General features: G+C 45.7%; 1 protein-coding gene across 3 annotated transcripts in view; it reads right to left on the reverse strand.

Annotated features, from left to right (window-relative positions):
* Positions 1-23,874, reverse strand: part of LOC129693527 (erythropoietin-like) — a 73,880-nt gene that overhangs the window by 24,782 nt on the left and 25,224 nt on the right. Inside the window, exon 1 of one of the 3 annotated variants that reach the window (XM_055630334.1) lies at positions 14,319-14,615. The exons of the other annotated variants lie outside the window; for them this stretch is intronic. Within the exon in view, the coding sequence (XP_055486309.1) occupies positions 14,319-14,397 (79 nt within the window). The 5' untranslated portion in view covers positions 14,398-14,615. Of the gene's footprint in view, positions 1-14,318; positions 14,616-23,874 lie in introns of those variants that run through there. 3 annotated transcript variants of the gene reach the window in all.

Consider the following 23,874-nt stretch of genomic DNA (forward strand, 5'->3'; position numbering starts at 1 on the left):
ATTGAAACATATAAGATTGTTAAGGGCTTGGACACGCTAGAGGCAGGAAACATGTTCACTGATGTTGGGGGAGTCCAGAACCAGGGTCCACACACACAGTTTAAGAATAAGGGGTAAGCCATTAAGAACGGAGACGAGGAAACACTTTTTCTCACAGAGAGTGGTGAGTCTGTGGAATTCTCTGCCTCAGAGGGCGGTGGAGGCCGGTTCTCTGGATGCTTTCAAGAGAGAGCTAGATAGGGCTCTTAAAAATAGCGGTCAGGGGATATGGGGAGAAGGCAGGAACGGGGTACTGATTGGGGATGATCAGCCATGATCACATTGAATGGCGGTGCTGGCTCGAAGGGCCAAATGTCCTCTACTCCTGCACCTATTGTCTATTGTCTATTGTCTAAATGGGTGAGGTGACCCCAGACGTGATCTAAAACATTTAATCTCTTGGATATTTCACATCTTCCTGACCCGACGACACATTTCTCAGGTAATTAATTCTTGATTGTTTTGTCTTGAGCTGCAGCCGCTGTTTGTAAGTGTGACACAAACTGTAAAGAAGGAGTCATTTAAGTGAGCAAAAGCTTGGTTTAAGAGATGTCCTTTAAAATGATGAGCAGGAGAGAGCCAGACAGGTTTATGGCTACTGTTCCAGAGCTTAATACCATTATTCACGTTATTAACATCATTCCCTTATCCTGTATCTGTACACTGTGGACGGCTCTAATTGTAATCATGTATTGTCTTTCCGCAGACTGGTTAGCACGCAACAAAAGCTTTTCGCTGTACCTCGGTACACGTGACAATAAACTCCGCGGCGAAATACGGCAGGCGGCGCGACTCTCGTCAGCAGCGGCCTCTGCAGCCCGTCTGCGTTTTTATTATTTTTTGTCTATGTTTTTATGTAGTTTTTGTTATTTTTTGTTGGGGTGTGTGTGTGGGGGGTGGGGGTGAGGTAACTTTTAATCTTTCCCTGCACGGGAGACCCGACCTTTTCTTTGTCGGGTCTCCGTTGTCATTGGGGCTGCAACAAGGAGCGGCCTCCAACAGGAGAAGACCGGGGGCTCTGGTGCCGACGACTCACCTCACCGTCGCGGAGCTGGCCGAGTCCAGAGCGGGTGGAGCGGTGGTGGAGCGCTGCTGCTGCTGCCCGACCTCCGGAGATTCAGAGGCTGCAACTGCGGGTCTGGCGGACGGCGGCACCGGGAGCCTGCGGGTCCCTGGAGGGAGACCGCTTTTCAGGGCTCCCGCAACGGCGACTTCTCCCGCCCGAGTTGCGGGGTCGAAGAGCTCCTGGAGCGGGGCCTTACAGCACCGCCCCGCGCGGCTTGGAATGGCTGCGGGACTCTGCGAGCGCACGCCGGGGGCTCTAACATCAAGACCCGGTGTGCGACCTTGCACCACCCGGCGTGGCTTTAATGGCCGCGGGACAATCGCCATCGCCAGCCGGGGGCTTTGACTTTGACTCTGACATCGGGGGGGGGGGGAGAGTGCAGTGGAGAGATAAGTTTTTTTGGCCTTCCATCACAGCGATGTGATGGATGTTTATGTAAATTATGTTGTGTCTTGGGTCTATTTGTTTGAAATGTATGGCTGCAGAAACATCATTTCGTTTGGACCTCAAGGGGTCCAAATGACAAATAAATTGTATCTTGTATCTTGATCTTGTAAACGTAAACTAAACTAAAACTTAATGTTAGACTGTATGCATTAACATTACCAGCTAATGCCATCCCTTACTGCTCTTTAGAAGTTAGTGATGCACCATCACTTGTTGTCCTGCTGGTGAAGTGCTGTTGGATAAGGAATTCCATTATTTAGACCCATGAAAAAACCGCAATGTGGTTCCATATCTGAACGAAAGGTTGGTGCATTCTCAAGCTCAAGGGCTTGGGATGCTGTGATCCCATCGATGAACCTTGCAGACTTGTTGTGGGTGTAGGTTGCACTCAACATGGAGATGATGAGTGACGGCAAAGAGCGTGGATATTTACAGGAGAGGTTTGGATATGAATCGGAATCAAGTCCTGGAAAATACTGCACTCCTTGAGTATTGACAGAGTCGCACCCATCCGGACAAATGGATAGAATTCCCACACATTGTTGAATTGGGAAGACAGACACAAGATGTTGGTGTAACTCAGCAGGTCAGGCAGCATCTCTGGAGAAAAGGAATAGGTGATGTTTTGGGTCGAGACCCTTAGGGAGGTTTTAAGGAATCAGGGAGAAAGGCACCCATGTCAGAATGCCCTGCCTCTAGCCTATCTTGCTAGCCATGCATGTATGCGCCCACCTGGTTAACCTAATAGTATGGCCAGGATATTGATGATCAAGGATTACACCATTGCCAGCCACTGCTAATGTCAGTCTATAGTTGTTGGACGTGATATGAGGGAGGACCCAGAGGGATCTGCCATCTGATTGTTCCTCTGTTTAAAAGGCAAGCAGGGGTTTGGAATGTGTAGGTAGGAACCGCAGTTGCTGGTTTACACCGAAGACAGACAAAAAATGTTGGAGTAACTCAGTGGGACGGGCAGCCTCTCTGGAGAGAAGGAATGGGTGAGGTTTCAGGTCGAGACCCTTCTTCATTCAGACTGGCTGTTTAGGGTCGAGAAGCCAAAAATGTCACCCATTCCTTATTTCCAGAGATGCTGTCGGTCATTCATCACCATCGTTGAAAACATTAGCGACACAGCGGTGCTGGTTTCTGACAGGAACGGTGACGGATGCACCACACATCTCCGTCCACCAGTTCCTGCGGACTTCCTCCACTGGAAGTGTGGGATTTTGGTGTGTGTGTGTGTGTGTGTGTGTGTGTGTGTGTGCGGGTGTGTGTGTGTGTGTGTGTGTGTGTGTGTGTGTGTGTGTGTGTGTGTGTGTGTGTGTGTGTGTGTGTGTGTGTGTGTGGGTGTGTGTGTGTGTGTGTGTGGGTGTGTGCGTGTGTGTGTGTGGGTGTGTGCGTGTGTGTGTGTGTGTGTGTGTGTGTGTGTGTGTGTGTGTGTGTGTGTGGGTGTGTGCGTGTGTGTGTGTGTGTGTGTGTATGTGTGTGTGTGTGTCTGTGTGGGGGTGTGTGTGTGTGTGTGTGTGTGTGTGTGTGTGTGTGTGCAGTGTGTGTGTGTGTGTGTGTGCTTTATCATTATTCCTTACAATGCAATGTACGATTGTGATCGCAACTTCTACTGAAGTGTGGATGACCGTTGGCTCGCTAGGAGCTCATCCGCCCTTTGACAGGTCTTGTTTTTGGTCCTGCTGGGGGTCCACAGCCCCCTCCTCACCTGGCAAACCAGGCGGGGGGAGATGGTTTAGTCGCCGACTATCCGACCATGGAGCAGGTAGCACGGGATTACATGGTACCCGTGGCGGAGGGAACTCCCACCCCTGACCCGACCTGGCAGTGCCACTGAGTTACTCCAGCATTTTGTATCTATCTTTAGGGGGTTTGGAATCACCGTTTAGAGCTTGTTTTGGCCTGTAGCCAGTTTTCTTCAAGCAGGCTACAGTTCTTGGATGAAAACCATAAAGCACATTTAAGGGGAAAGAAGATAAAAGTGAAGGAGAGAGGATTAAAAGGTTATAGTGACAGGTTTAGTAAAAGATGAGAGAAGGTTTCTGTGGAGAATGAATGACAGCAAAGACTAGTTGGGATGAATGGAACTGGAGCTGGAAATCACATTAAGAACTTTGTGTTTGCCTAAACTAAACTAAATTGTGTCTTTACGAGGGATGGAAAATGCCCATAATATCAGACCCACTGCAGGTTGAATTGAATGGAGTGCAGATTTATGTGCATATAACTGCAGTTGTACAGGGTCTTGGTGAGACCACACCTGGAGTATTGCGTACAGTTTTGGTCTCCTAATCTGAAGAAAGACATTCTTGCCATAGAGGGAGTACAGAGAAGGTTCACCAGACTGATTCCTGGGATGTCAGGACTTTCATATGAAGAAAGACTGGATAGACTCGGCTTGTACTCGCTAGAATTTAGAAGATTGAGGGGGGATCTTATAGAAACTTGCAAAATTCTTAAGGGGTTGGACGGGCTAGATGCAGGAAGATTGTTCCCGATGTTGGGGAAGTCCAGAACAAGGGGCCACACACACAGTTTAAGGATAAGGGGGAAATCTTTTAGGACCGAGATGAGAAAAACATTTTTCACACAGAGAGTGGTGAATCTGTGGAATTCTCTGCCACAGAAGGTAGTTGAGGCCAGTTCATTGGCTATATTTAAGAGGGAGTTAGATGTGGCCCTTGTGGCTAAAGGGATCAGGGGGTATGGAGAGAAGGCAGGTACAGGATACTGAGTCGGATAATCAGCCATGATCATATTGAATGGCGGTGCAGGCTCGAAGGGCCGAATGGCCTCTACTCCTGCACCTAATTTCTATGTTTCTATGTGCACAGATTTAGGGTAAGAGGGGAAAGATTCAAAGGGTGACCCGAGTGGCAAACTTTCACACTAGGGTTCATAAGTGATCGGAGCAGAATTAGGCCATTTGGCCCATCAAGTCTACTCAGCCGTTCAATCATGGCTGATCTATCTTTCCCTCTTAATCCCATTCTTCTGCCTTCTCTCCGCAACCGCAGACACCCTGGTGGATATGTGGAACGAGATGCCAGAGGAAATGGTACAGTCAGGTACGGGGACATTGTTTAATAGAAGGTGGACAAAAATGCTGGAGGAACTCAGTGGGTGAGGCAGCATCTATGGAGCGAAGGAAATAGGCAACGTTTCGGGCCGAAACCCTTCTTCAGACATTTAGAAATTAGGTGCAGGAGTAGGCCATTCGGCCCTTCGAGCCTGCACCGCTATTAATAGACATTTGGACAGATGCATGGATAGGAATGGTACATGTACAAACGCGGGCAAATGGGACTAGTTCGGCACGGCAACTCGGTTGGCATTGGATAGTTTGGTGAAAGGATTCTGTGCTACGTAAGTCTATGTCCATATTAATGCATATTAAATCAGTGATATCTCGACACAAAACATCACCCATTTCTTCCTTCCAGAGATGCTGCCTGTCCCGCTGAGTTACTCCAGCTTCGATTTAAACCAGCATCTGCAGTTCCTAATGCCCCTGTCCCACTTAGGAAACCTGAACGGAAATCTCTGGAGACTTTGCGCCCCGCCGGCTGAGTTTCTCCAGCATTTTTGTCTACCTCCTGTACTCAATACCCTGACTGATAGGAAACAAGCACACCAAACATCTTATTTACTAGGTTACACAAAAAAAAGCTGGAGAAACTCAGCGGGTGCAGCAGCATCTATGGAGCGAAGGAAATAGGCAACGTTTCGGGCCGAAACCCTTCTTCAGACTGATCGGGGGCGGGGGTGGGTGGGGACAAGAAAGGGAAAAGGAGGAGTAGCCAGAAGGCTGGGGGATGGGAGGAGACAGCAGGGGGGCTGAGGAAGGGGAGGAGACAGCAAGGACTAACAAAATTGGGAGAATTCGATGTTCATGCCCCCGGGGTGCAGACTCCCCAAACGGAATATGAGGTGCTGTTCCTCCAATTTCCGGTGCTGCTCGCTGTGGCCATGGAGGAGACCCAGGACAGAGAGTTCACCTATGTTGCCACTTTGCCGGAACTATATACGTGCACCCCAGGTCTCCCTATTCTATAACACTTCCCAGGGACTCACCATTTACTGTGTGAAATCTGCCCTGGTTGCCTTGCCAGCATGTCGACATTATTGACTATTTTAGTTTGTTCCCGATGTTGGGGAAGTCCAGAACAAGGGGTCACAGTTTAAGGATAAGGGGGAAATCTTTTAGGACCGAGATGAGGAAAACCTTTTTCACACAGAGAGCGGTGAATCTGTGGAATTCTCTGCCACAGAAGGTAGTTGAGGCCACAGTTCATTGGCTATATTTAAGAGGGAGTCAGATGTGGCCCTTGTGGCTAAAGAGATCAGGGGGTATGGAGAGAAGGCAGGAACAGGATACTGAGTTGGATGATCAGCCATGATCATATTGAATGGCGGTGCAGGCTCGAAGGGCCGAATGCACCTATTTTCTATGTTTCTATGTTTATTTGTTTATAATTGTTCTACTCTTATAACTTCCCGTGTCTCACTGATTTAATATGCATTAATATGGACATAGACTTACGTAGCACAGAATCCTTTCACCAAACTATCCAATGCCAACCGAGTTGCCAAGCCGAACTAGTCGCATGTACCATTCCTATCCGTGCATCTGTCCAAATGTCCATTAAATGTCTGAAGAAGGGTTTCAACCCGAACCGTCGCCTATTTCCTTCGCTCCATAGATGCTGCCTCACCCGCTGAGTTTCTCCAGCACTTTTGTCTACCGTCTATTAAACCAGTGATTCCCAACCTGGGGCCATGGCAAATCTCAGGGGGGCCACAGAAACATTTTGGGATTTAGGGGGCGACAGGTTCAATGAAGGGGGCCACAGAGCTGCCTCCTAAATTTCAGTTGTAATAAATTGAAATCTATGTAGTTGAAATATTTTTGATGTTTGTGGAATAGAATAAAAGAGAATATATTCGCAATTAATAGACACTGATATTTTTATGGAAGGTATTATAATATTGAAGTACTTTTTTTCCGCAAATAATGTCAGGGGGGGCCACAGAAAAATTAAAAGATCCCAAGGGGGCCATGAGCTAAAAAAAGGTTGGGAACCACCGTATTAAACAATGTCCTCGTACCTGGCTGTACCATTTCCTCTGGCATCTCGTTCCACATATCCACCTGTCTGCGGTTGTGGGGAGAAGGCAGAAGAATGGGATTAAGAGGGAAAGATAGATCAGCCATGATTGAACGGCAGAGTAGACTTGATGGGCCAAATGGCCTAATTCTGCTCCAACCACTTATGAACCCTAGTGTGAAAGTTTGCCACTCGGGTCATCCTTTGAATCTTTCCCCTCTTACCCTAAATCTGTGCACATAGAAACATAGAAATTAGGTGCAGGAGTAGAGGCCATTTGGCCCTTCGAGCCTGCACCGACATTCAATATGATCATGGCTGATTATCCAACTCAGTATCCTGTAGTCAAGTCAAGTTTATTTGTCACATACACATACGAGATGTGCAGTGAAATGAAAGTGGCAATGCTCGCGGACTTTTGTGCAAAAGACAAACAACAAAACAACCAAACAAATTATAAACACAATCATAACACACATATTCTTTTACATAATAAATAATGGAAGGAAAAACGTTCTGTAGAGTTAGTCCCTGGTGAGATAGGCGTTTACAGTCCGAATTGCCTCTGGGAAGGAACTCCTTCTCAACCTCTCCGTTCTCACCTTCTCTCCATACCCCCTGATCCCTTTAGCCACAAGGGCCACATCTAACTCCCTCTTAAACATAGCCAATGAACTGGCCTCAACTACCTTCTGTGGCAGAGAATTCCACAGATTCACCACTCTCTGTGTGTGAAAACAAATGTTTTTCTCATCTCGGTCCTAAAAGATTTCCCCCTTATCCTTAAACTGTGTGTGGCCCCTTGTTCTGGACTTCCCCAACATCGGGAACAATCTTCCTGCATCTAGCCTGTCCAATCCCTTAAGAATTTTGTAAGTTTCTATAAGATCCCCCCCCTCAATCTTCTAAATTCTAGCGAGTACAAGCCGAGTCTATCCAGTCTTTCTTCATATGAAAGTCCTGACATCCCAGGAATCAGTCTGGTGAACCTTCTCTGTACTCCCTCTATGGCAAGAATGTCTTTCCTCAGATTAGGAGACCAAAGCTGTCTGCAATACTCCAGGTGTGGTCTCACCAAGACCCTGTACAACTGCAGTTATATGCACATAAATCTGCACTCCATTCAATTCAACCTGCAGTGGGTCTGATATTATGGGCATTTTCCATCCCTCGTAAAGACATCATTTAGTTTAGTTTAGGCAAACACAAAGTTCTTAATGTGATTTCCAGCTCCAGTTCCATTCATCCCAACTAGTCTTTGCTGTTATTCATTCGTCACAGCAGCCCTCTCTCATCTTTTACTAAACCTGTCACTATAACCTTTTAATCCTTTCTCCTTCACTTTAATCTTCTTTCCCCCTAAATGTGCTTCATGGTTTTCATCCAAGAACTGTAGCCTGCTTGAAGAAAACTGGCTCCAGGCCAAAACAAGCTCTAAACGGTGATTCCAAACCCCCTAAAGATAGACACAAAATGCTGGAGTAACTCAGTGGCACTGCCAGGTCGGGTCAGGGGTGGGAGTTCCCTCCGCCACGGGTACCATGTAATCCCGTGCTACCTGCTCCATGGTCGGATAGTCGGCGACTAAACCATCTCCCCCCACCTGGTTTGCCAGGTGAGGAGGGGGCTGTGGACCCCCAGCAGGACCAAAAACAAGACCTGTCAAAGGGCGGATGAGCTCCTAGCGAGCCAACGGTCATCCACACTTCAGTAGAAGTTGCGATCACAATCGTACATAGCATTGTAAGGAATGATGATAAAGCACACACACACACACACACACACACACACACACACACACACACACACACACACACACACACACACACACACACACACACACACACACACACACACACACACACACACACACACACACACACACACACACACACACACACACACACACACACACACACACACACACACACACACACACACACACACACACCAAAATCCTACACTTCCAGCGGAGGAAGTCTGCAGGAACTGGTGGACGGAGATGTGTGGTGCATCTGTCACCGTTCCTGTCAGAAACCAGCACCGATGTGTCGCTAATGTTTTAAACGATGGTGATGAATGACCGACAGCATCTCTGGAAGTAAGCAATGGGTGACGTTTTTGGCTTCTCGACCCGAAACGTCCAGTCTGAATGAAGAAGGGTCTCGACCTGAAACCTCACCCATTCCTTCTCTCCAGAGAGGCTGCCCGCCCCACTGAGTTACTCCAGCATTTTGTGTCTGTCTTCGGTGTAAACCAGCATCTGCAGTTCCTACCTACACATTCCAAACCCCTGCTTGCCTTTTAAACAGAGGAACAATCAGATGGCAGATCACTCTGGGTCCTCCCTCATATCACGTCCAGCAACTATAGACTGACATTAGCAGTGGCTGGCAATGGTGTAATCCTTGATCATCAATATCCTGGCCATACTATTAACCAGGTGGCCACATACATGCATGGCTAGCAAGATAGGCTACAGGCAGGGCATTCTGTCATGGTGCCTTTCTTCCTGATTCCTTAAAACCTCCCTAAGGGTCTCGACCCGAAACATCACCTATTCCTTTTCTCCAGAGATGCTGCCTGACCTGAGTTACTCTACCATCTTCCCAAATAAACAATGTGTTGGAATTCTATCCATTTGTCCGGACGAGTGCGACTCTGTCAATACTCAAGAGGTGCAGTATTTTCCAGGACTGAACAGCTGGCTTGATTCCGATTCATATCCAAACCTCTCCTGTAATTATACACGCTCTTCACCGTCACTCATCATCTCCATGTTGAGTGCAACCTACACCCGCAACATGTCTGCAAGGTTTCATCGATGGGATCACAGCGACCCAAGCCCTTGAGCTTGGGAATGCACCAACCTTTCGTTCTTGGTTCTTCTTGGTTTCTTGGTCCTCCAAAATATTCCAAATGGAATGTAAACTGGAGGTGGTGGAGGGAGGACTTAAACCAGAAAGGGTTATTGGGAAGAAAGAGCTACTTTAAATTGAGTTGCGTCTGGTTGGGTAACTATAGTTGGGTGGAGATTATTCCATGCTTTAATTGAGCGGGGGAAGAACGAATTGCTGTACACATCTGTCTTTGTAGCTGGGATCACAAATTGGATCGAATGCCCTCGTCTGCTCCTAATTGGTTTGGGTTTGGTGTAGGTCTTGTAGTCTATGTCGAGCTGACCATTTAACATTTTGTAAAAACAGGTCAAACGGTGAGCTTCACGTGTGTCTGTCTTGGAGAGGGTTCCACCACAGAGAATTCAGAAGTTTGGTGACACTCGCTTCTCTCTCATATATGTTAGTAACAAATCGAGCTGCCTGTCTTTGGACATGTTCGATGGAAGAAGACAGGCAGCTCGATTTGTTACTAACACACAGATATGGAACCACATTGCGGTTTTTTCCATTGTTGTTGGGTCTAAATAATGGAATTCCTTATCCAACAGCACTTCACCAGCAGGACAACAAGTGATGGTGCATCACTAACTTCTAAAGCAGTAAGGGATGGTGTTAGCTGGTAATGTTAATGCATACAGTCTAACATTAAGTTTTAGTCTAGTTTGCGTTTAGTTTATTGTCACATGTACCGAGCTTTTGTTGCGTGCTAACCAGTCAGCGGAAAGACAATACATGATTACAATTGAGCCGTCCACAGTGTACAGATACATGATGAAGGGAATAATATTAATAACGTCAATAATGGTATTAAGTTCTGGAACTGTAGCCATAAACCTGTCTGACTCCTGCTCATCATTTTAGACAATAGACAATAGACAATAGGTGCAGGCGTAGGCCATTTGGCCCTTCGAGCCAGCACCACCATTCAATGTGATCACGGCTGATCATCCCCAATCAGTACCCCGTTCCTGCCTTCACCCCATATCCCCTGACTCCGCTATCTTTAAGAGCCCTATCTAGCTCTCTCTTGAAAGCATCCAGAGAACCGGCCTCCACCACCCTCTGAGGCAGAGAATTCCACAGACTCACAACTCTCTGTGAGAAAACGTTTCCTCATCTCCGTTCTAAATGGCTTACCCCATTTTCTTAAACTGTGTGTGTTTCCTGGTTCTGGACTCCCCCAACATCGGGAACATGTTTCCTGCCTCTAGCGTGTCCAAGCCCTTAACAATCTTATATGTTTCAATGAGATTGCCTCTCATCCTTCTAAACTCCAGAGTGTCCAAGCCCAGCCGCTCCATTCTCTCAGCATATGACAGTCCCGCCATCCCGGGAATTAACCTGGTGAACCTACGCTGCACTCCCTGCAAAAGTACGATGTACTTTTAAAGTACATCTTTTAAACCAAGTTTTTGCTCACTTAAATGGCTCCTTCTTTACAGTTTGTGTCACACTTACAAACAGCGGCTGCAGATCAAAACAAAACAATCAAGAATTAATTACCTGAGAAATGTGTCGTCAGGTCAGGAAGATGTGAAATATACAAGAAATTAAATGGTTTAGATCACGTCTGGGGTCACCTCATCCATTTAGACAATAGACAATAGGTGCAGGAGTAGAGGCCATTTGGCCCCTCGAGCCAGCACCCCCATTCAATGTGATCATGGCTGATCATCCCCAATCCTGCCTTCTCCCCATATCCCCTGACTCTGCTATTTTTAAGAGCCCTATCTAGCTCTCTCTTGAAAGCATCCAGAGAACCTGCCTCCACCGCCCTCTGAGGCAGAGAATTCCACACTCACCACTCTCTGTGAGAAAAAGTGTTTCCTCGTCTCCGTTCTAAGAAAAAGTGTTTCCTCGTCTAATAGTGTACACAGATTCACCAGGTTCCACGCTAGAATATTGAGGTAGACAAAAATGCTTGAGAAACTCAGCAGGTGCAGCAGCATCTATGGAGCGAAGGAAATAGGCAACGTTTCGGGCCGAAACCCTTCTTCAGACTCAAATTGAGGTCCGTCTGCTCTCAGGTAAATGTAAACGATTTTATGACACGTTTAGAAGGAGGTGACGGGGACCCCTCTCACCGTTAGCATCTATTTATTGATAGAAAAGGTTCAGAGGGATAGACGGAAAGCATCTTGTCCGGGAACATTACCATCTGGTTTGGGAATTGCTCTGCCAAGGACAAGAAGGCTCTGCAGAGAGTAGTGCGTTCGGCCGAACGCACTATGGGAACTTCACTCACCCCCCTGCAGGAACTATACAACAGGAGGTGCAACTCCAGAGCAAATAAAATCATGGGAGACCCCTTCCACCCCTGCAACGGACTGTTCCAGCTGCTACGGTCAGGCAAACGCCTCCGTTGCCATGCGGTGAGAACGGAGAGGTTGAGAAGGAGTTTCTTCCCAGAGGCAATTCAGACTGTAAACGCCTATCTCACCAGGGACTAACTCTACTGAACGTTTTTTCCTTCCATTATTTATTATGTAAAAGAATATGTGTGTTATGATTGTGTTTATAATTTGTTTGGTTGTTTTGTTGTTTGTCTTTTGCACAAAAGTCCGCGAGCATCGCCACTTTCATTGCACTGCACATCTCGTATGTGTATGTGACAAATAAACTTGACTTGACTTGACTTGACACAAAATGCTGGAGTAACTCAGCGGGTCAGGTAGCATCTCGGGACAAAAGGAATAGGTAACAATTAGGGTCGGAACCCTTCTCCAGACCGTCCCGTCATGGAGAAGAGGATGGGGTGGAAGATTGCAACCTTCACGTGGTCTGCCCTGTTTCGACTAGTGCAATCAACTCGAAGTGCACAATTGGAAGATCAAATAGAACAAGTTGTTCTGAAGGAGAAGAGAAGAGGAGAGGGATGTACACAAAAATGCTGGAGAAACTCAGCGGGTGCAGCAGCATCTATGGAGCGAAGGAAATAGGCAACGTTTTGGCCCGAAACCCAAAGGAAATAGGCAACGTTTCGGGTTGAAACCCGAAGGGTTTCGGCCCGAAACGTTGCCTATTTCCTTCGCTCCATAGATGCTGCTGCACCCGCTGAGTTTCTCCAGCATTTTTGAGTACCTTCGATTTTCCATTATCTGCAGTTCCTTCTTAAACAAGAGGAGAGGGATGTTGGGCAAACATGGGCAAGTGGGAGAGGTTGGACAAGTCGGGCTGAAGGGCCTGTTCCCTTGCGGTATGACTCAACGACTATCACCAGAAAACTAAAGAGGCCCATTCTCTGAACTGCAGATAGTCAAAGCAACATCGGAGATTTACTTTGTGTACTAGTCATGTCTCTACTATTTATTTCATTCCCCTTACATGTTTTTTTCCTCTACCTGCTAAATTTTTTGTAAGGTGTCCTTGAGACTCTTGAAAGGCGCCCATAAATAAAATTTATTATTATCATTATTATTATTACGAGTATCTTTTTAGTGTCCTCAGTAACCCTTCTCTTACTTTGCATCCAGATCACCACTGGCATCTTTTATTGGCATCTGCAGCTTAGTCTGTTGCACGAAAAGGGCAGTCTAAATATAAGTTGTTATTGTTACAATTGGCAGGTTTGCTCCGTGCATCTGCTCGGAATTACATGATTCCCCCCTCCACCACAAACAGCATTTCACTGAACTCTTACAGGTCACTTATAATAATAATAATAATAATAATAACTTTATTTATAAAGCGCTTTTAGACAACATCAGTGCTGTACATGGGAAGTCAACAAAAAGTTATTACAAACTACTAAAACCATTAAGACGACAGGACTATAAAAACAGTAAAAATTAAAAGACATTAAAAGCACTAAAACAGGAACAATGTCTCAGCCAGTGTCGAAAGCCAGTGAATAAAAGTGAGTTTTTAGGGAGGATTTAAAGATGGACAGTGAAGGGGCCTGTCTGATCTGCAGCGGCAAGGTGTTCCAGAGTGCCGGGGCAGCAACAGAAAAGGTTCTATCCCCTCTGAGGTTCCGCTTAGACCTTGGTAAATAGAAACATAGAAATTAGGTGCAGGAGTAGGCCATTCGGCCCTTCGAGCCTGCACCGCCATTCAATATGATCATGGCTGATCATCCAACTCAGTATCCCGTACCTGCCTTCTCTCCATACCCCCTGATCCCCTTAGCCACAAGGGCCACATCTAACTCCCTCTTAAATATAGCCAATGAACTGGCCTCAACTACCCTCTGTGGCAGAGAGTTCCAGAGATTCACCACTCTCTGCGTGATAAAAGTTCTTCTCATCTCGGTTTTAAAGGATTTCCCCTTTATCCTTAAGCTGTGACCCCTTGTCCTGGACTTCCCCAACATCGGGAACAATCTTCCTGCATCTAGCCTGTCCAACCCCTTAAGAATTTTGTAAGTTTCTATAAGATCCCCTCTCAATCTTCTAAATTCTAGAGAGTATAAACCAAGTCTATCCAGTCTTTCTTCATAAGACAGTCCTGACATCCCAGGAATCAGTCTGGTGAACCGTCTCTGCACTCCCTCTATGGCAGTACCTCAAGGAGCAGCAAGTTACTTTTCCTACATTAAAACAAACGCTGCTTTTCGTGGCGCAGGTGAAGGGTGGGAGCACTAGAGCTCGAATCGCACAGTATAAGGTTTCATCACACCTAACTCCAAACGCACTGGCACAGTGTGTGTGCAACATTCAAGAGGCAACAACCGAGTCAGTAAATAGCACATTGCACATTTGGTTCCTCTCGTTGTCGAGAGCCTAAGCGAAGCTTAAACTGGATTCCACTTACTCGGTGTCCCCATATCCAAATCTTCATAGTCCTCTTCATTCACATTTCTTGAGCTTCCATGAGAGACTCTGTTTCCCATTGGGCAATGTTGGACGTTGAGAGGCAGAATAAATCTGACAGCTTTCCGTCCCCACTTTTACATCCAATTCGCGAGGAAGAGAGAGGGAAGGAGAGAGAGATGGGACCCGTTCGGCTTTTCTGATCGGTCAATCGAAGGCAGCCACAGCACGGCAGAGGTTTTTTTTTTTGCGGAGATGAAGGAGGGGAGGTTTAAAAGGAGTTTGGGGCGAGCTCCACCTCTCGCTCTCCCTCCTCCCCGCGGAGCTCCAGCTGCCTGTTGCAGTGTCAGTCCAGTGCAGCCGGCCGCGGGACAGAGACAGACAGACAGACACACAGGATGGGGCAATGTTGTCCCAGCGGGGTCGGTCGGCCCTTCCAACATGCGGGGAGAGATTTCCCTCGGAAATCCGAGAACTCATTCACCACGCAACTCCGCGCACGTTTCTCCACGGTCACACAAAGCGCATGTGTCTGGGGGCACACAGTACTTACTGGAGGGTCACAGTGAACACACAGTGAAACACACAGACACATTGGATGTAAGTTCCTACATACGACTCTCTTTCTCTCTGTAGGTCAGGTCAGATTTAACGATGAGTGGGCGGGGGGAGGTGGGAGAGGGGAGTTATGTTATAGATTTTTTTTTAAAGACTCGTTTGTTTTGGAATAGTTGACAGGTCAGAATATCTTTATTTATGGATAATTGGTTTTGTTAGAGTGAACGTGGAAACAGGCCCTTCGGCCCAACTTGCCCACACCGGCCAACATGTCCCAGCTACACTAGTCCCACCTGCCCGCGTTTGGTGCATATCCCTCCAAACCTGTCCTATCCATGTACCTGTCTACCTGTTAAACGTTGGGATAGTCCCAGCCTCAACTACCTCCTCCGGCATACATTCGGCTCGAAGGGCCGAATGGCCTACTCCTGCACCTAATTTCTATGTTTCTGTGTTTCTTTCTTTTTCACACAAGACTTTGAATGTGAAACAATGAAAGACTACAATATTTTTCAGAACCGGAATTAAATCATGTGCTGCAATATTTAGAATCAGTTAAAATGATTTGATGTATAAAGTACCAGACTTTATGTGTGAAAAAGTCACCCCCTCAGATTCCTATTAAATCTTTTCCCTTTCACCTTAAACCACATTTTGGTCACCTAATCTGAAGAAAGACATTCTTGCCATAGAGTGAGTACAGAGAAGGTTCACCAGACTGATTCCTGGGATGGCAGGACTTTCATATGAAGAAAGACTGGATAGACTCGGTTTGTACTCGCTAGAATTTAGAAGATTGAGGGGGGATCTTATAGAAACGTACACAATTCTTAAGGGGTTGGACAGGCTAGATGCAGGAAGATTATTCCCGATGTTGGGGAAGTCCAGAACAAGGGGTCACAGTTTAAGGATAAGGGGGAAATCTTTTAGGACCGAGATGAGAACATCATTTTTCACACAGAGAGTGGTGAATCTGTGGAATTCTCTGCCACAGAAGGTAGTTGAGGCCATTTCATTGGCTATATTTAAGAGGGGGTTAGATGTGGCCCTTGTGGCTAAAGGGATCAGGGGGTATGGAGAGAAGGCAGGTACAGGATACTGAGTTGGATGATCAGCCATGATCATATTGAATGGCGGTGCAGGCTCGAAGGGCTGAATGGCCTACTCCTGCACCTATTTTCTATGTTTCTATGTCCTCGATTCACCTACTCTGGGCAGGAGACTCTGTGCGTCTACCCAATCTATTCCTCTCATGATTTTATACTTTGTGCGGGTCGATCAACCCAGTCTGAAGAAGGGTCTCGACCCGAAACGTCACCCATGCCTTCTCTCCAGAGACGCTGCCTGTCCCGCTGAGTTACTCCAGTATGTTGTGTCCACCACACTTCAGGGATTCAGTCCAAACACCTCTGCAGCTGCGATTTACTATTTTTGCATAAATTGTTGAACACCCAGTCTCAAATTCCGCCGGGCACTCGTGTAAATAATGACACTCGCCAGAACTAGCTTCCTGCATCTGCAGGGTCTCGCGTCCCCATTATCCTTCCGTTTGCGCTCCTCAGTCCCTTTGCAAGTACCGAGACCATCAGACCTCCTCGCAAATACTGACACACTTACAAGATCAAACCGCTTTGCTTGTCTTTCTTTTTGTTGCAAATACAGATTCGGTGAAAATACTGACAAACTTTCAAAAACCCCCCTCTCTCCCCCGCTGTTATATATCCTTCACTTCCCAAATGCATCAAACAGCAACAATCAGCCTTCAGTCTGAAGAAGGGTTTCGGCCCGAAACGTTGCCTATTTCCTTCGCTCCATAGATGCTGCTGCACCCGCTGAGTTTCACCAGCATTTTTGTGTACAAACAGCAACAAACGTTGATATTTCTGACGCAGTCCATTCAAAAGGTTGATTTAATTTTCTCCCGGTTCCAATATCTGCAGTGTCTTGTGTCTCGATCCAAAATTGAGCTTGACAAAACCTGACAAACTTTACAGTATTAAGTGAGAAGCACTTAAGTGTGAATTCTGAAGGAGGGTCTCGAACCGAAACGTTGCCTAACCATTTCCTTCGCTCCATAGATGCTGCCTCACCCGCTGAGTTTCTCCAGCATTTTTGTCTTCCATGGAGTGAGACTCCAGCGAACGAACTGGAGACGAAAGTGACTTGAAGTAACTTTACAGTGAATTTCACAGAGTGAATATCCAGTGATTCAAATTGGAAATATTGCAGGCAAAAAGTTTTTCCCCACAAACCAAAGACGTGCAGGTTTTAGGCTAATTGGCTTGGCGTAATTGTAGAGTATCCCTAGTGTGTGGAGGGATAGTGTTACTCAGTGGACCGAAGGGCCTGTTTCCGCGCTGTGTCTGATATTAACATCTTTTCGGAAGCATTTGGGAACACTTTGCCAGCTGGGCACAAAAGGCTGGAGTAACTATGCGGGACAGGCAGCATCTCTGGAGAGAAGGATTGGGTCAATGTCCCATTCCTTCTCTCCAGCGATGCTGCCTGTCCCGCCGAGTTACTCCAGCTTTTCGTGTCCGTCTTCGGTTTAAACCAGCAGTTATCTGCAGTTCCTCCTTACACAGTTTGTCAGCCAAGTTCAGTAATACCCCCGAGTTACGCAGTTATTGGAAATTCTCAAAACACTAACAATTCTTACGGAATTATGCGATGGGGAAAAAAGTGTCTAATCAACACTTAAATATTTGTTTAGGTCAGCGGAAAATCGCAAGGTTTACACGCCAACCCGCATTAATAGATTCCCACGACGTGTTAAAGGGCCTGTCCCACTCGGGCGTCATTTGCCCGTCACGCGAAGAGTTTGGCTCAGCCACCAAGCTGGAGTCATCTGGAGGCTGCAGCGAATCGTCCGATCAGCAGAGAAGATTATTGGCTGCAACCATCCCTCCATTGATGAACTGTACACTGCAAGGGCCAGGAAGCGAGCGGGCAAGATCATCTCTGACCCCTCTCACCCTGGCCACAAACTCTTTGAATCACTTCCCTCTGGAAGGCGACTCCGGACTGTCAAAGCTGCCACAGCCAGACATAAAAACAGTTTTTATCCACTAGTCGTTGCTCTACTCAACAGCCAAAAATCTGTAGCCTCCCTTTGATCTGGTATTTTGTTGGTTCACATGCTTGATCAATGGTGTTTTATCATTAATGTCTTATTATTATTAATGTTTAGTGTTTTCTGAGTCATTCGTAACTGTCACTGTATGTCATGTTGTTACTTGTGGGCAGAGCACCAAGGCAAATTCCTTGTATGTGAATACTTGGCCAATAAACGTACTTACTTCTTTACTTTATCTCCCCACATCATGGTCTATACCTCTCAGTTCCCTTTCCGTTGACTAGCCTGAAGAAGGGTCTTGAACCGAAACGTCACCCATTCCTTCGCTCCAGAGATGCTGCCTGTCTTGTTGTTACTCCAGTTTTTTGTGTCTATTTTGCAGGTACATTGGCTTGATATAAATGTAAATTGTCCCTAGTGTGTGTAGGATAGTGTCAATGTGTGGTCGGCGCAAACTCGGTGAGTGGTAGGGCCTGTTTCCACGATGTATCTCCACACTAAAATAAATTAAACAATCGCAAAAAGGAAGATGGACACAAAAATCTGGATTAACTCAGGCAGCATCTCTGGCATTTCAAACATGAAGGGTTCTAGCACTGATACACCAACAGTCACAGACAAAATCAGCAAATACTGAGGTATCAAAGCCATTTTTCACAACACATGATTAAATATATCTATAATATTTTCTTTCGTATGTCGAATGAATGAAGGATGAGTGGTAGGTACTTATAGAAACATATAAAATTATAAAAGGACTGGACAAGCTAGATGCAGGAAAAATGTTCCCAATGTTGGGCGAGTCCAGAACCAGGGGGGGGCACATAGTCTTAGAATAAAGGGGAGGCCATTTAAGACTGAGGTGAGAAAAAACTTTTTCACCCAGAGAGTTGTGAATTTGTGGAATTCCCTGCCGCAGAGGGCAGTGGAGGCCAAGTCACTGGATGGATTTAAGGGAGAGTTAGATAGAGCTCTAGGGACCAGTGGAATCAAGGGATACGGGGAGAAGCCAGGCACGGGTTATTGATTGGGGACGATCAGCCATGATCACAATGAATGGCGGTGGTGGCTCGAAGGGCTGAATGGTCTCCTCCTGCACCTATTTTCTATGATTCCATGTTTTGTCGTCTTAGTAACATTTTCTGCCCTCTTGGAAGTATCAGCCCCTCACAAGAGACTATGATCATGGTTGAGATTTTGTTTCGTGTTCTGCACCGGATGATAATAAAAATTACGAACCTAATGGATCAAACATTTGAGACAGGAATTAAAATTAATATTTAAATATGGTTAATAAATCTCTTGGATCATTTAGGTGGAAGAAATTTAAATTGGGGCAAGAGTAGTTGGGGATTTTTTGTACATGTAACAATAGAAGAATGTAAGAGGCCATGACGCAGATCTGTGACTGTTTTCTAATAGTAGAGCCGTTATCAGCAGAATGTGACAAGAAAAGAGAGATGGGGAAGTGTTAGGGACGAAGAGAGGACGACAGTACTTACAACACAGCGGTATGAATATTGATTTCAAGTAACCTTTGTATCCCCTCTGTCACCGTCCCACCCCCTCACAAGTGGTCTTGTTGAGTCTCATTGTCAGTACCTCGTCTTCACCTAAGCCACAGCTAACAATGGTAGACAACAGTGCTGGAGAAACTCAGCGGGTGCAGCAGCATCTGTGGAACGAAGGAAATAGAAACATAGAAAATAGGTGCAGGAGTAGAGGCCATTCGGCCCTTCGAGCCTGCACCGCCATTCAATATGATCATGGCTGATCATCCAACTCAGTATCCCGTACCTGCCTTCTCTCCATACCCCCTGATCCCTTTAACCACAAGGGCCACATCTAACTCCCTCTTAGATGTGAGTTAGGTAAGGCTCGCCCCGCCTTACCTCTCTGAGCTGTTCCACCATACGCTCCTGCCCGGTCCCTCAGGTCAGCTGGTCAGCTGCTCCTGGAGGTACCGAGGTCTAGTCGGAGGCTCAGAGGGGATAGAGCCTTCTCTGTTGCTGCTCCGGCACTCTGGAACACCCTGCCGTTGCACATCAGACAGGCCCCCTCACTGTCCATCTTCAAATCCAGTGTTAAAACACATTTGTACTCCCTGGCTTTTGACCATGCCTGAGGCTTTGCTTCTGTTTGTGGTGTTTTTGATGTTTCTTTATTTTACATGTCTTTTCCTACTATTTCTTTTGATTGTTATTTTTGGTGTGTATTCACTTTTTTGTCAATGATTAGTGATGTACAGCACTTTGTTGCAGCTATGTTTGTTTTTAAAGTGCTCTATAAATAAAATTATTATTATTATTATTATTAAATATAGCCAATGAACTGGCCTCAACTACCTTCTGTGGCAGAGAATTCCAGAAATTCACCACTCTCTGTGTGAAAAATATTTTCCTCATCTTGGTCCTAAAAGATTTCCCCCTTATCCTTAAACTGTGACACCTTGTTCTGGACTTCCCCAACATCGGGAACAATCTTCCTGCATCTAGCCTGTCCATTAAGAATTTTGTAAGTTTCTATAAGATCCCCCCTCAATCTTCTAAATTCTAGCGAGTACAAACCAAGTCTATCCAGTCTTTCTTCATATGAAAGTCCTGACATCCCAGGAATCAGTCTGGTGAACCTTATCTGTACTCCCTCTATGGGAAAAATGTCTTTCCTCAGATTAGGAGACCAAAACTGTACGCAATAGGCAATGGAAGAAACCCTTCTTCAGACTCTACGACCCCCTCTGTGATTCCCCCTTCCCTCCAACTCCACGACCTCCTCCCACCACAGCTAATAATGTCTGAAGAAGGGTTTTGGCCCGATATGTTGCCTATTTCCTTCGCTCCATAGATGCTGCCGCACCCGCTGAGTTTATCCAGCACTTTTGTCTACCTTCGAATTTCCAACATCTGCAGTTCCTTCTTAAACACCACAGCTAACAATGGCTCGTTTCCTTTATCATTGTTACTTTATTGCATATCTTTCATTCATTTGTTCTGATCTCTCTATATCACCGTCTATAGCTATCGTTTCTCTTTCCCCTGGCTCAATCTGAAGAAGGATCTCGACCCGAAACATCTCTTTTTCCTTTTCTTCAGAAATGCTGTGTGTCAGAAGATCCTTCAGGGGGGTAATATGCTGAGAGAATGGAGCGGCTGGGCTTCTACACTCTGGAGTTTAGAAGGATGAGAGGGTATCTCATTGAAACATATAAGATTGTTAAGGGTTTGGACACGCTAGAGGCAGGAAACATGTTCCCGATGTTGGGGGAGTCCAGAACCAGGGGCCACAGTTTAAGAATGAGGAGTAAGCCATTTAGAACGGAGACGAGGAAACACTTTTTCTCACAGAGAGTAGTTAGTCTGTGGAATTCTCTTTGCTCCATAGATGCTGCTGCACCCGCTGAGTTTCTCCGGCATTTTCGTCTACTTTGATCTGCTGTTTTCACACCTTACATTCTCTTTGTACCTTTCCATATCTCCAGTTCCCTTCTCCACTGCCTCCCAGTCTGAAGAAGGGTCTCGACCAAAGAAAGATTCTACGATATTTGGGTCTCGACCCGAAACGTCACCCATTCCTTCTCTCCAGAGATGCTGCCTGTCCCACTGAGTTACCCCATCACCTTGTGTCTAACTGCATCATGACATTCGCCACTGCAGTAAATGTTGACATAGTGATCAAAGATGATGGTCTTTCTACAAAATATTGATGAGACAAATCGATAATGCAACTGTGGGCTTCTTTCATTCGGACTTATCTTTTGTTTACTTCCCTGAGCTTTGGCAATATGTTAGTAACAGTTTTCCTTTCATAGTAATAGTTACGCTGTCCAAACGATTTAGCAAAGCATGTTAAATGTATTCATTTTTTTATCAGCTGGAACATTTTGGGAAAACAAAGAAGGGTGGCTCTTAGCTCTTAAAAGTTCATTCCATGCGATGAACAGGGAAGAAAGTCGGCATGTGCGAGCGCAAGGGTGTCTGCGGCAGACAGGGTTGTCCAGAATTATACAAATGCTCTGAATTCCACTGTCGTGCATGTCCCTGGCGTCGGTCAACAAAACACGGCGCCTGGGATTGGCAGGCACACCCAGGGTTAAAGGTTAATCCCATTAGACCTTTGTTTGTTTAATAGTATTGATAGCGGAGCCTGTTATTTAGTACGTGTGTGATACCTACTGGACTACAGCCAGTTTCTACTTCCCAGGATGTGTATAGATACTTAACCTCCTCGCTGCTGTGATTTTATAAAAATTCAGCACCTTCTTATGGGAGTTCTCCCACCGTCCACTACCCCTCACCAACCCCCACACTCCAATCCATATTTTCTCTTTCTTTTGCCAAATGTCCTGATTGATGCAGACTCTAAACTCCAAAGGGCACATAGGGCACTCTCCGTCAAAGATCTTATAGCAGAGCTATAGGATCTTTGCTCTCCGTTGCCTAAACCAAATGTAAACTCTTCAAGTTCATCTTCTTCATCTCGAGCCTCAATCTGTTTATTAAATGTGTTGATGAGAGTTATGTGTTTCTTCTTAGATATCTAATTTTTAAAAAAATGTTTAATTTAAAAATTTAATTGCTAAGGAAATGTAGCACAAGCTGCAAACCTAATCCTAACATAACTTTAAATCTAGCACTGGGCTTAAAGCAATATTAATTTAACTGCAATCTTTTAGAAACATAGAAATTAGGTGCAGGAGTAGGCCATTTGGCCCTTCGAGCCTGCACCGCCATTGAATACGATCATGGCGGATCATCCAACTCAGTATCCTGTACCTGCCTTCTCTCCATACCCCATGATCTCTTTAGCCACAAGGGCCACATCTAACTCCCTTTTAAATATAGCCAATGAGCTGGCCTCAACCACCCTCTGTGGCAGGGAATTCCACAGATTCACCACTCTCTGTGTGAAAAAAAATTCTCATCTCGGTCCTAAAAGACTTCCCCCTTATCCTCAAACTGTGACCCCTTGTTCTGGACTTCCCCAACATCGGGAATAATCTTCCTGCATCTAGCCTGTCCAACCCCAAGAATGTTGTACGTTACTATAAGATCCCCCCTCAATCTTCTAAATTATAGGGAGTACAAGCCGAGTCTATCCAGTCTTTCTTCATATGAAAGTCCTGCTATCCCAGGAATCAGTCTGGTGAACCTTCTCTGTACTCCCTCTATGGCAAGAATGTCTTTCCTCAGATTAGGAGACCAAAACTGTACACAATACTCCAGGTGTGGTCTCACCAAGACCCTGTACAACTGCAGTAGAACCTCCCTGCTCCTATACTCAAATCCTCTATGGCAAGAATGTCTTTCCTCAGATTAGGAGACCAAAACTGTACGCAATACTGCATGTGTGGTCTCACCAAGACCCTGTACAACTGCAGGAAAAACAATATTGCACTAAAATCTATTCAGGGTCTAAACCAAAACTTAAATCTAACAAACTTTTCAATACATACCCTCATTAGGTATTGGTATTATAAGTAAAACAGGGCAATATAGGACAATATATAATTTAAAGTGTATATCAAATTAAAATAGCAGCTCCCAAGGGTTATGGCTATATAAATTCAAGTGACATATTGCCCACAAACCCAAAGCCTAATTGTAAAGCTAGTCCCCAGTATGAGCCCACAAGACTAGTCAGGATAAAAGATTCCAAGTTAAAGAAAGAGATAGGATACAAACTGGGATTGCTTTAGCTGTAAGGATTCAGAGGGTGCAGAATGTTTGAGGTGCCCCCAGGAGAGCTCTTTGACACGTTGTTTGTAGATAAACCAATAAGGGAAAGAGGATTACTGGACCTTCTTTTGGGAATGTTGTTGGTTCCTACTGTCTCCCAATATCCCTTGATTTTGTTAGCCATAAGAGCTATATCTAATTCTCTCTTGAATATATCCAGAAAATTGGATCTTAGGAGGGTCCTCAAG

This window comes from Leucoraja erinacea, unplaced genomic scaffold (genome assembly GCF_028641065.1).
Source record: "Leucoraja erinacea ecotype New England unplaced genomic scaffold, Leri_hhj_1 Leri_330S, whole genome shotgun sequence".
Taxonomy (NCBI): Eukaryota; Metazoa; Chordata; class Chondrichthyes; order Rajiformes; family Rajidae; genus Leucoraja; species Leucoraja erinaceus.